This window comes from Bison bison, unplaced genomic scaffold, assembly GCF_000754665.1.
Source record: "Bison bison bison isolate TAMUID 2011002044 unplaced genomic scaffold, Bison_UMD1.0 scf7180017864172, whole genome shotgun sequence".
In the NCBI taxonomy this organism is placed as follows: Eukaryota; Metazoa; Chordata; class Mammalia; order Artiodactyla; family Bovidae; genus Bison; species Bison bison.
The window spans coordinates 158,332-172,423 of record NW_011494744.1 but is presented as its reverse complement, the minus strand read 5'-3'; the positions used below and the strand labels follow the sequence as shown (position 1 = coordinate 172,423).

The 14,092-nt window shown below is 43.2% G+C and overlaps 1 protein-coding gene across 1 annotated transcript in view; it reads left to right on the top strand.

Moving 5' to 3' along the window:
• Nucleotides 1-14,092, top strand: part of LOC104990182 (cytochrome P450 2C19-like) — a 93,790-nt gene that overhangs the window by 41,882 nt on the left and 37,816 nt on the right. Inside the window, exon 9 of the mRNA XM_010842159.1 lies at nt 379-528. Coding sequence (XP_010840461.1) covers nt 379-528 — 150 coding nt within the window. The remainder of the gene's footprint in view (nt 1-378; nt 529-14,092) is intronic.

Genomic DNA, 14,092 nt, shown 5'->3' with positions numbered 1-14,092 from the left:
CCTTCAGAATGGACTGGTTGGATCTCCTTGCAGTCCAAGGGACTCTCAAGAGTCCAACACCACAGTTCAAAAGCATCAATTCTTCAGCGCTCAGCCTTCTTCACAGTCCAACTCTCACATCCATACATGACCACAGGAAAAACCATAGCCTTGACTAGATGAATCTTTGTTGGCACAGTAATGTCTCTGCTTTTGAATATGCTATCTAGGTTGGTCATAACTTTCCTTCCAAGGAGTAAGCATCTTTTAATTTTGGTTGGGAGGATGGAAAAGAGGGATTTGAGGAGCATTCCATCAGAGCTGGATCCACCAGAAAGGCTGCCAACTGTCAGCTCACTCCTCTTTCCCTACTAGTTTCTGTTTCTTTTCCTGGTGTAGGAATCCTCTTCAGCAATGGGAAGAATTGGAAAGAGACCCAGTACTTTTCCCTCATGATCCTGCAGAATTTGGGGATGGGGAAGAGGAACATTGAGAACCGTGTTCAAGAGGAAGTGTGCTGCCTTGTGGAGGAGTTGAGAAAAACCAATGGTGGGTAATGCTGTATTCTGTAACTATGACCTTAACACACTGCTCTCTTCTCCAGTGACATCCTTGGAAGCATTTCAGGAGTGGCCACATCTTTCCTATGGATCATGATTGCAGCCCTTCTTTGAAAGGGAGGGGTGTGAAGAAGAGGAAGCCAAGGGAGCTTTTGTGTAGCCATGCTGATTGTCGTATGTACACCCATGATTGTGCACACAGTGTGGGTTTAAAGGTCATTTAATTATACTTTCTCCTGAACTTTGTTTTCACGTCACAAATCACAAAGAATAGTTTCAAATCATTTCCTGGAAAACTCAGAGAACAATATTTTTCATTGCATAAATATAGGTTGTCTATTTCAGAGGCTTTCAACAGGGAATACTTGTTAACTTGACAGGGTGGGGATGACCTCCACATACCCTTATGGAGCATGAAACAAATGTCATGTGCATTCACTTAATTGAACGAGATTTATATGTTCAGCCTCACAGAAATGGCTGAGAGTATGTGCAGGGCCCAAAGCTACACTTCTGACTGATAGAATTGTTCTGGTCACACTTTCTAGAAAATATCAGCATTCTTATTGAAAGGTTGCTACTGCAAACTGTGTGTTAGGCCAGGATTCATGACCTCCAGAGGAGAATTTTGACCTGGGGTCAGACAAGGCTTGACTACTTGGAGCTTTTGCATAGCAGACTTCTAGAGATAGGGAAAGTATAATAGAGATAGGGAAAGCTTCTGACATAGACATCAGAAGGGGACAGAAAGAGTGCCCCCTTGCAAGTTTTTAGCAAGGTGTTTTATGCGGGAGGAGAAGGAGACAACAGAGGATGAGATGGTTGGATGGCATCACTGACTCAATGGACATGAGTTTGAGTAAACTGCAGGAGTTGGTGACGGACAGGGAGGCCTGGCGTGCCACAGTCCATGAGGTCGCAAAGAGTTGGACATGACTGAGCAACTGAACTGAACTGAACTGACTTTATGCCTGTTAGAAAGCTATTTATCAGATAAGAGAGACATCTCAAGGCTGAGGGAGTTTCACCAGGCCCCTCTTCCACAGTATGCATTTTTGACATAGGATGGCATGACGCGTATAATCCCTCGGCCATAAAACAATTGACTAGGAATACTAGCTTGTTGAGCCATTATCAGCCCAAGGTTTGAGAAAAGAAAAAAATTTAGACTTGGGCAGAACCATTTTGAAGAAAGGCAGATTCCAAAACATAGTTTCTCTAACATAGCTTAAGAAGATCATTTCCATAAGAAAAAGGCACCAGTTAGCTCAAGGCAGAACCAGGTATGCCAACACAGAATTAAAAGAAGCCTCTTTTAATTTTGTGTCAGTCTGTCAGTCAATTCAGTAGCTCAGTCATGTCTGACTCTTTGCGACCCCATGAACCGCAGCACGCCAGGCCTCCCTGTCCAACTCCTGGAGTTTACTCAGACTCACCTCCATTGAGTTGGTGATGTCATCCAACCATCTCATCCTCCATTGTCCCCTTCTCTTCCTGCCTTCAATCTTTCCCAGCATCAGGATCTTTTGAAATGACTCAGTTCTTCGCATCAGGCAGCCAAAGTATTGGAGTTTCAGCTTCAGCATCAGTCCTTTCAGTGAACATTCAGGACTGATTTCCTTTAGAATGGACTGGTTGGATCTCCTTGCAGTCCAAGGGACTCTCAAGGGTCTTCTCCAATACCACAGTTCAAAAGCATCAATTCTTCAGTGCTCAGCTTTCTTTATAGTCCAACTCTCACATCCATACATGACTATTGGAAAAACCATAACTTTGATTAGGTGGACTTTTGTTGGCAAGGTAATGTCTTTGCTTTTTAATATGCTGTCTAGGTTGGTCATAACTTTTCTTCCAAGGAGCAAGCGTCTTTTAATTTCATGGCTGCAATCACCATCTGCAGTGATTTTGGAGCTCCCCCCAAAAAAGTCTGTCACTGTTTCCACATCTATTTGCCATGAAGTGATGGGACCAGATGCCATGATCTTAGTTTTCTGGATGTTGTGTAGAGAGGGAAAAAAACGTTTGCCACTTGCAGTTTATTTCTTCCTGCCGCTTGGGGTCCTCTGGTCTTCCTACCTGTTGTGAAAGTGAAAGTCACTCAGTCATGTCCAACTCTTGGCTATCCCGTGGACTATGCAGTCCATGGCATTCTCCAGCCCAGAATACTGAAGTGGGTAGCCTTTCCCCTCTCCAGGGGATTTTCTCAACCCAGGGATAGAACCCAGGTCTCCCACATTGCAGGTGGATTCTTTACCAGCTGAGCCACAAGGGAAGCCCAAGAATACTGGAGAGGGTAGCCTGTTCCTTCTCCAGAGGATCTTCCCAACCCAGGAATTGAACTGGGGTCTCCTGCATTGCAGGTGGATTCTTTACCAACTGAGCTATGAGAGAAGTTACCCTCTCATTTCCTGTTTTCAATACTCACTGTATTGATATATATGTTTTGAATAAATATTTGCTATGTCATAATTCTCCAAAAACACCATTATAAAATGTTTTATTTAACTAGATTTCAACATTATCAACACCTGCTTATCTGTCTTCTCTAAATCCAATTTGATTATCTTTTCAACTTGCAAACTTTGCCCAATCTTTACTGAATTTTGGTAACAAATATGTGGTAATTATTTACTTCCCACAACCAGATGTAGTAACCTGTAAAGTGTTTGTCACATTGAGTCTAATTTTAAGCTTATATTACAAATTCCACTATTTGAAAATTCTTTATTCTGTATTAAGTGAAACAAAAGACACCAAATCAGATTTTACCTGTGACTCACATATAGATAAAGAAATACCCATGGCTTTTCCAAGTTACCTCTGCCAGTCTAGCTAAAATAAATGTAGTTTTAAAACTTAGAGCCCTGGGATGTCTAAAGGAGCCTGGCATAGAAGCTGCAAGCTACATATTTCTTTAATCTATGTCCTACCATTTCTTCCCAACACCTTTCAAAAATTTATAGTAAAAAACACCTGAGATCTGCCATCTTAACAAGTTATTAAGTGAATACTACAGTACTGACTATTGTTAACTATAATCATACTGTTATACAGCTGGTCTCTAGAACTTTTCATCTTTTCATGCAATAAGAAAAGAAAAAGAAATAACAGTTATACAGATTTGGAAGGAAGAAATAAAACTATTTTTGTTTGACAATAATGTGATTATATAAGTATAAAATCTCAAAGAATTAAAAAACATCTAAGAAGCAATTTTAGCGTGGTTTCAGTATTTGGTAGAGAACAGGCAATAATCAATTGCTTTCCTATTATGCTAGCAATGGACATGGACTTGGGAAAACTTTGGGAGATGGTGAGGGACAGGGAGCCCTGGGGTGCTGCAGTCCATGGGGTCAGGCATGCTGCAGTCCATGGGGTCACAAAGAGTCGGACACGACTGAGCAACTGAACAACAGCAGGAATCACACTTCAGGTGTACAAAAATGGGAGTCAGGAGGCCATTGAGAATTTGGCCAAAGAACTGTCTCTGCACCATTTAGAACTCGACGTTTCTTTTACCTGCATCAGACCCAGGGAGAGGATCAGCCCTATTCAGAGCAACACCTGCCAGTTGCACTCAGTCTCAAGGTCTCCACTTTCAACTCTGCAACCATTTTGGACCCCAGTTGATCCATACTTAATGGGAACCCTTACTTGCCAGGTCCAATTATACTTCTTAACAGACAACTTATGGAATTTTATAGGTTTTGCCCTTATAAGCCTCCCTCATTTTGTAGTCTGATGGAAGCACCATTCAACTGCTTCTTGAATCTGTCTCTCATGCTGCAGTCCTAAGAAACCCCTCAGAAACACGTTTTACTTCAGTCAGGTCTTTTCTCAAACTTTGATTAACACTGTGCATACTTATTCCATTATATTTGATAAAGACAGACTTCAAAAGGCAACAGAAAGGTTGTATCTCACGGCAACTGGGAGGTTTAAGCCATGATTTCTCAAGCCTTCCACCTAAATTCTTGAGATTGGCTCTTCCCTCAGTTACTTGAGCAAGTTTTACCTGTTTGGTGATGGAGAGGGGGAGAATCCCTAATTTTGGTTTAAACTCTTGAGAATCTGTGACCTTTTTTTCCTTGGAGTCCAGGGACATCTATTTATTGTGAAGCCTGTTACTTTGTGAACCATCAGTTGGGTGCATATTCAGAGTAATATTTTAGGGGTTTGGTTTTGTTTTTCTGAAATTATTCTTGAGGCAGCTGTGGTATATATGAGAAAGCATCACAGTGGGCATGAGAAGGTCTCAGTTTGAATCCTAGTCTTATTAATTATAAGCTATATGACATTGGACATTTCTATTCACCCAGAATCTTCCTTTCTCTCATTTGAAATATATAAAATTACAATCTCTATCTTCCAATGTTTATTTTGGTTGGGTAGACATGGGATTTCAAGGTAAAAGTCATGTACATTTAATTATATACTTATGTCTTTGGTCATTCAAGATGTTTGAATTAGGTTAGTGTTAACCAAGAATTCTAAGAATGTAGATCTGGTTGAAATCAAGAGGTGTTTGTTTGGGGTTTGTTAGGACTGTTGCCCAGGAGACAGAGATCCAAGAAGCACTTAAATTGTGTTCTTCCAGACTACAAAATGGGGAAATTTATAAAGGCAAAAAAACACAGGGATAGATAAATGTTTTGACAGGAATTAGAACTGTAGATGACAAGATGTAAGAATGCTTGTAAGCAAGAATCGGATGGGTTCAAAACAGTTATATTGTTGTGAAGCAGGTGGGAAACTTTGAAAATACAAAACTGCAGCAAGCACCTGCTAGCAGATATTGTTTTGAAATGGTTGGTGGAGTCCTTGGTTTGCCACAGTTGGGAATTCAAGCTCTTAGTAATGCAGGAACATGTCTGAACACACCCGTAATGACTGTGTGGCTTCATTTTGGAGGCCTTGTTATAGCCACCCGTTCCAGGAAACACACTCACTCAGAAGGACAATGCAGATAGTGGAGTGCAGTTTATTACACCAGCGGGCCCAAGGTAGAGTCTCCTCTCAGCCAAGGACCCCAAGCAGCATTTGTGAAAATCTTTTATACCCCATGTGTACGTGTCTGAACCCACCATCCCAATTTCCTTGAGACTTACATAAAACAAAGGAAGGGTAAATACAATCACAGTAACCTCATCATTCATGTGTTAGGTGTTCAAACAGTTATTGATTATATAAGCCTGTGGTTACATCCTGATAGATACAGAAAGAATTTATGACCTGTCTGGAGGCAGGGGTGATTAGAGTATGTATTCTCTTAGGCGATGAGTAACCTGGATGTGATCTTCAAGATTCCCCTGTCCAGAGGGGGTCTTATCCTTCTATTGTAGTTTCCATAGGCACTAAGCACAGAGTTCAGAGTCCATTGGAGAGGTGGCCGAGCATGATCAGCACAAACAGGCCTAAGATGGAGTCCAGCTCTGTCTGTTTCCTCCTTCATTCCCCTGTCTTGATGTTCTTAACTCATATTATGAGCATCATTCATAGGGATATATTGCACTCTGGCTCTCCGACTGCCAATTTGGGAGAATGACATCAACCTTTGGGTTATGAAGTTCATAATACATTGTAAAATTCAGGGTCCACAAAGCAGAACTATCGAGGCAACTATAACATTGGTAAATATAGTTTTCCACCAATTGCCTTTCACCCAAGATAGGACCGAAGTCCAGAAAGGAATATTTTCATTTGACGTTGCTTTTACCTGGTTTTTCATGTCATCTAAAGCAGTCGATACATTGCCAGATAAGTCAGGAATGTATACACAACATTCAACCTTAATTATAGCACAGGTCCTTCCTTGAGCAGCTGTGAGTATGTCCAAAGCCATCCTATTATGAATTACTGCTTTTCTCATTTGGATTTGCTCTTCATTTAAGGCTTGGATGACTTTTGTTCTATCTAGCAGGGCCTGTTTTGTGAAATTTCTCAAGGCCTCTACTTTAATCATGATATCTGTTGTCCCTATAGAGGGTACAAATAAGGCAGCAATATACTCATACCATTGAAACATGGATCTTGTCCACCTAGAATGTAAATAAGGTGGATTTACTGGGGCTTGTTGTAGGTTAGGCTTTTGTTACATTGGCATTTATATCAAATGTAACCCCGTGACCTGAGTCTATTCACTGTAGGTCTTACACCAAGAGAGCAAGGAGAGGTTATGATTGGCAAGAGAGAGGAAAAGTCTCTTTTTGTCATCCCAGAAAAGAGCAGAGTGGTTTAAAATCTCCTTGGCAGAGCAGCGACACCCACCAAGGAAGTCCATCCATCACTGACAGAGGCAGAGCCCCACATCCCCTGCAGTTGGAAGTGTTGTGGAAGTCTGCGTAGGAATGTGCCCATGAGATGAAAACATTGTCCTGAGTTGAAATGGAAGTTAAATTCAAAATCACGTTGATGAGGCCAAGCAGCAGGAGTAGATGGTGCGGCTTCATCCTGAAGGGGCTCGTCCAGGATCTTCTTTTCCTTCTTCTTAAAGATGGTCTTAGTCTTTCGAGGGTCAGCAGGGTCCCTCTGTGCAGTCCACTCAGCGTTTTTTGGGTCTGTGTGGTATGTTCTCTTCACCCTCGTATGATGGATCCAAGAGACAATACCTGCAACTTTAACTGCAGTAGGGGTAGTTAGAATAACATAAGGCCTTTCACCAAGGGGCTAGCAAATCATGTTTCCAATCTTTGACCCATACTTGGTCACCAAGCGTAAACTCATGAATCTGTTCCCCAAGGGGGAACAGCATCCTTTCTTGTACAAACTTAGTTACCCGATTTATTACCTTCAGTTCAGTTCAGTTCAGTTCAGTCGCTCAGTTGTGTCCGACTTTTTGTGATCCTATTACCTTACCCAGTTCCATCTGCTGTGAAATCCTATCCCTCCTTACCTGAGGCAAATTTGTTGACACCTGTTTTATTATGGGAGGGGGCCTCCCATATACAATTTCGTATGGAGAATAGCCTTGGGACTGTGGGGTCATCCTGAGTCTGAGCAGAGCCGTCAGAAGCAAGTCCACCCAGGAGCAGTCAGTCTCTATGATCCACTTGGAGAGTCTCTTTAATGTCTGGTTGGTTCATTCAACCATCTCAAAACTCTGGGCCTATATGCAGTGTGCAGTTTCCATTTGATGTTTAAAGTTTTGCTTACTTGTTGTACTAAATCAGCAACAAAAGCCAGGCCATTGTCTGATCCAATGTAGTAGGAAATCCAAATCTGGGAACTATTTCCCTAAGCAGGCACCAGGCTACTTCTGATGGATGCTCTTTTAGTCCAGGTAGGAAAAGCTTCTACCCATCCTGAGAACGTACATACCATGACCAGCAGGTAATGGTAGTGTCGGTGAGGTTTCATGTCAGTGAAGTCCACTCCCAGGTGTTCAAAGGGCAGCGTACTTTTCAGCCAAAAACCCAGAGGTTTTTGTCTGAATACCCGAGAGGCAGCATTAACCTGCGGGCAGGCAGCATGCCTAGGTGGGTCGCTTGGTGTGTTTGGCTTACCAGATTGTGTGCCAGCTCCTCGGTACCAATAATTTGCCACTTGGCAATTCCCACTATCCCTTTTCAGTCTTGATGGCCCCTTCCACTTTGGCTAACCTGACAGCTGTTGTCCTTGTTTTATCAGGCTAGGGTCATTGGTATATAGGACCCAACTAGGGTCTGGAACCTTGTGTCCTTCTTTAAAACAAACCCCAGATACCTTACCTTACCTTACCTTACCTTGCAGATCTGCGCCTTCTTTTTTGACACCTGGTAACATGCTTCCATCAGCAGCTGGAGCAGTGCTTTTGTCCTTTTCCAGCATTTTTTCTTGGTCTCAGCAGCCAGCAGCAGGTCATCCCCATATTGTAGGAGCCAGCATCCATACTCTTCCGGATGGAATGAGTTGAGGTCAGAAACCAAGGCTTCCCCAAAGATGGCTGGGGAGTTCTTAAACCCTTGTGGGGGAGTCCAGATGAGCTGTTGTTTGGTGCCCCTGACTGGATTTTCCCATTTAAAGGCAAAGATGGGCTGTGATGCTGGGGTGAAACATACACAGAAGAAGGCATCCTTGAGATCTAGGCGAGTATAAACTTTAGTCCTCGGCGGGAGGAGGCTAAGTAAAGTATAGGAGTTTGGAACAGTGGGGTGTAAAGTCACAGTAGCCTGGTTGACTAGCCTGAGATCCTGTACAGTCCTATAGTCCTGTCCTCCTTACTTTTTGACTGGCAGGATCGGCGTATTCCAAGCCGACTGGCACTCTACTAGAATGCCCACTTGTTTTAATCTATTGATGTGGGGCAGTATGCCGGCCCAGGCCCCTATTGGTAGCGGGTACTGGTGCTTTCTAACCGGAATGGTGCCTGGTTTGAGTTCTATTATCACTGGGGCTTGATGTTTAGCCAGCCTGGGGGGAGAGGGGGGTTGTCTTCCTCCCAGACCTCAGGGAATAATTGAGTTAGCTCGCTCTCATGCTCTTCCAGCCCACCTGGTTCTTCCTTAGGAGGATCATGCAACCTCCACTCATCTTGGGGTGGTATTGAGAGAGAGAGCAAATAAGTCATAGTGTCCATCTGGAAGGTGGGCCTCTCCTCAGGGGAGAAAGTCACTTGTGCTCCTAGTTTGGAGAGCAAGTCTCTTCCCAACAGGGGTACTGGGCACTCAGGAATGTAGAGGAATTCATGAATCACTTTGTGCCCCTCCCATCTGACATTTTCTGGGCTGGCAAAACGATTTAATCATCGCTTCTCCTGATACACCAGTTAAGCGGTAGTCTTTTTGGAGAGTGGTGCCACAGGTTTTGTTACTACCGACAGTTCTGCTTCTGTATCCACCATGAAGTCAATGTTTTGGTCCCCCACTTTTAAGGTTACCATGGGCTCTTGGGGACCTTATATCTCTGAGCCCTGGCAGCCCTATTTAATTTCCAAGTGAGCAAGCCCCACAACTGCGGGAGCTTCCTCTTCCTTCCTTGCCTTAGGGCATTCATTCTTCCAGTGGCCAAAAGCTTGGCACCAGGCACACTGGTTTGGCTGTAACGGGGCCTGGGGCCTCCATTTGGACTGGTTGAAGGACTGTCCTGTCCCTGGGGCAGAGGAGGTTTTCCGGAGGGCCCGAGATAGACTTTCCCAGAGCAGCAGCTAGCATTGTAAATTTCTTGTCTGTTCTCTTTCGTTCCCTCCAGCTCTCTGGCAGAGTACAGTCTCTGCTTACTTCCAACGTCTCCCTCCGCTTCTTGTCAGTACTCACCAGGAGAGGCGGGTATAGCTTGGGCGGTTCGGCTGGAGCCGGATCCTGGAAGTGTTGGGCAGAGGTTTCTGTCACCGGGATTGGAGCCTGCCGAGGTGGTGGCTCTACGACCTCAGGGAGAGCTGGTGGAGGAGCAGCGGCTGCTGCAGGTTTTCACCTGGCCCTGGATTGGGCAGTAAGGTGGCCTCGGTCCTGGTGGAGCACTGAGGCAGGAGCGTCATTATCCAGTATGGGGGAGGGGTCAGGTTGTCCCCGTCCAAATCCTGTAGAATTTCCTTTTTTATCATCAGTCATTTTTTGTCATATTTTCCCCTTTCTCTTCTGGATACAGAACCTTGTCCAAGTAGGAGGGTCTTGAGCTAATCCTAGCCATGAGTCTATATATGGATATTGATCCAGGTGTCCTGGCTCTCCTGTGACTACTGTATAGACTGCTTCCACTATTTTTAAGTTCATGGTGTTCTCTGGTGGCCATCCTACTCCCATAGAGGGCCATTTGCCCTCATAGAGTATTTGGAGGCGGTTAGGCTTCATCTTCACCCCATAGTCTCCTCCTAATCCCTTCTTAAAATTTTTAATCATGCACTCCAATACAGTTGGCTTAGATTCACTTCCTCCTATCTTGCTTACTTTCTCAGATCTTCTTCTACTTTTCCTTTTCGTTCTGTCTACGAAGTTCTCAGTACCCTATGTACTTCTGATAATTCCACTCAATGACACTTAAATTGCCATTCTGCCTCCTTCCTAATTGGGGTGAGAAGAGCCTTACCTGCCAGATCCCAGAGGGAGAAGGGGGATTGGCATGCCTTCACCTGCCAGTCAGCACAGCCGAACCAGAACACCAAGTGGTCCAAGACTGTTTCTCCCTTAAAGTCCGTTCTGCTTTGGTGGGCTTGATCAGGTGCAGATGAAAACACAGATGGGTTAAATATCCCATGTCCTAGGCCATCTCTGGAAAAGCCAATTCATACTCACTTATGTATCCCCCTCTTCTAGCCTAACAATTCTGGGGGGGGGGGGTCAAGAATTTCACAGCAAATGGGACACCTCCTGGGGGAGAGCAGAATATGAGCATACAAGGACCAGTTTCCTATCCTAAAAATCCCCTGGCGATCGCTGGTAATAACTTTCCCTGAGATGGCGTGGACACACCTCCTAAATGACCTTCACAAATTTCCTTCCCAAACCCTAGCACGCTTGTCGACCTGTGTACCAAGCAATCGCTGCTGCCTGCCTACTGCAGGCCCCTGTGGGTCCGTGCCCCTTCTAGTCCCTCCCAGGGAGGTGATCAGGTCCCCTCTTTCACCCTGCCGGGTGGGTTCCTCCTCATCTGAGCACTCAGTTCCCTTGCTGCAGTTCACTACCTGCCAAAGTGAAGAAACTGGGGGTTGAAAGGCTGAATTCTTCCAGAGGGGCGAGGCGCCTTCCCCCCTGTAGGAGATTCAAGCCACAAAGCCTCAGGGTAGCCTCAAATGAGACCTGTCTCCTCAAAGCGAGGAGGTTCCCGGCCAATGCAGCAAATGTTATAGCCATACGTTCCGGGAAACAAACTCACTCAGAAGGGCAATGCAGATAGTGGAGTGCAGTTTATTACACCGGCGGGCCCAAGGCAGAGTCTCCTCTTAGCCAAGGACCCTGACCAGCATTTGTGAAAATCTTTTATACCCCATGTGTACGTGTCTGAACCCACCACCCCAATTTCCTTGAGACTTACATAAAACAAAGAAAGGGTAAACACAATCACAGTAACCCCATCATCCATGTGTTAGGTGTTCAAACAGTTAATGATCAATAAGCCTGCAGTTACATCCTGATAGATACAGAAAGAATTTATGACCTGTCCGGAGGCAGGGGTGATTAGAGTATGTTTTCTCTTAGGCGATGAGTAACCTGGATGTGAACTTCAAGATTCCCCTGTCCAGAGGGGGTCTTATCCTTCCATTGTAGTTTCCATAGGCACTAAGCACAGAGTTCAGAGTCCATTGGAGAGGTGGCCGAGCTTCATCAGCATGAACAGGCCTAAGATGGAGTCCAGCTCTGTCTGTTTCCTCCTTCAGCCTGAACCATAGTTACTGTATTTTGATTTTTAAATGATCTTAAATATATCACCGTTAACTATTTTATACATAGGCAAATGTAATATGAGTACAGTACATTGAAATATTTTAAAATCTTTCATTTTCAAGGACAGAGTATCCTAGTGTTGGATATAATACTACAAGATTAATACTCTATCCTGCACTTTGTGTTCGATTCAGAAATCACAAAGGATAGTTCTGAGTCATTTCCTAAAAGATTTAGAGAACAATGTCTTTTCTATAGCAACTGAACAGGGTGGGAATGACCCTTATGGGTCATGAAACATTGATATTTGTTTTCACTTAATTGGACAGTTTTTATATGTACAGCCTCACAGACATGTCTGAGAGTCACTTCAGGGCCCAGGCCTATAATTCTGGCAAATAGTAATGACATCTAGGGGTTTTAATCATTTAGGTATATCTTATTGCAGTTCTCAATTATGACTTCTCTGTAAATGCAGCACTTTAAAAAATAACTTTACTGTATGTTTGCCTTTGGCAGTGAGCTTTTTCCATTGTAAGTTTTCTGTTTCTAGTTGTAGCCTTTCCCTTAGAAAAGTCTCTACTATTTCTTGTAATGCTGATTTGGTGGTGCTGAAATTGTTTTGCCTTTGCTTATCTGTGAAATTTTTGAGTCTTTATAAATCTGGTAGAGTACTCTTGGATGTGGGTTCTTTCTTTTCATCACATTAAAAAAAAATTGAGTGTATCATGACACTTTCTTCTAGCTTGCAGAATTTCTGTTGAAAAGTCAGCTGACAGTGTAATGAGGTTGGTGTAAGGTACAAGTACTAATACCAATATTTGGAGAAGACAGAATTGATGATTTTATGACTCAATCAAATTTACAGGTTACAAAACTAAACTTTTCTGACACCCATTTTAGTCAACCAGTTTAGTAATTATTAACCAAATAAATATATTTAGAAATGTAGTAACTGGGATGAGTCACAAAATATTGAATCAAGGTTCATACTCAGTATGTGGTGACCCTGGTGAACTGAATGGTTGCTTGTGGGGAAACAGTGGCTGACTTTATTTTTCTGGGCTCCAAAATCACTGCAGATGGTGATTGCAGACATGAAATTAAAAGATGCTTGATCCTTGGAAGGAAAGTTATGACCAACTTAGACAGCATATTAAAAAGCAGAGACATTACTTTGTCAACAAAGGTCCATCTAGTCAAGGCTATGGTTTTCTGTCCATGTCAGGCAAAGGTAATTGAAAGAGTAAAGAGATATCATCGGTGTGAAAATCTTCTCTTACATGGTGAATAAAACATGAATCTATGCAAACATGAGGGATAAAACATTTTGTAATTAGTTCCTGACAAAAATTTATTTCTCCCTACTAAAAGATCTTAGAAATAACTGCACTAATCAATGTAAACATATATGATATCTTTGTAGAACGTGTGATGGTAAAACACTGCCATTAGTGATCTAGTGATGTTTATCCTTCCAGTGATATTTAGATCTTCATGACCCTAATTCTCATCTCCTGTTTGGGTCTGTGTGTACTGGTGGTTCAGTGCTGCGGGTCTGTTTAATGAAGCCCGTGCCTCTGATCCTCCAATGAATCCACACTGTTGTTCTGGGTAAAATCTCTCTTCCTTGCTCTTGATGACAAACTGAAATTATAATGGAGTAATCACAGTTCAGACATACAAAAATGAAGTCAGGAGGCTATTGAGGATCTAGTCTCAAGCTTATCTTTGTACCTCTGAGAACTTGATTTTTCTTTGACCTGTATGAGACCCAAGGACAGGATAAGCTCTACTTAAAGCAATACCTGACAGTTGCAGTGTTATGTTCTCAAGGTCTCCCCTTTTAACAGTGCGACAATTTTGGACCCCAACCATTGCTTACTTAACAGGAACTCTTACTTGCCATATCCAACTATGATTCTTGACAATTCACGGAATGCTGGGAGTTTTGCCTTTATAAACCTCTACCCAAAGAAAGGCAATGCCAAAGAATGCTCAAACTACCTCACAATTGCACTCATCTCACACACTAGTAAAGTAATGCTCAAAATTCTCCAAGCCAGGCTTCAGCAATACGTGAACCGTGAACTTCCTGATGTTCAAGCTGGTTTTAGAAAAGGCAGAGGAACCAGAGATCAAATTGCCAACATCTGCTGGATCATGGAAAAAGCAAGAGAGTTCCAGAAAAACATCTATTTCTGCTTTATTAACTATGCCAAAGCCTTTGACTGTGTGGATCACAATAAACTGTGGACC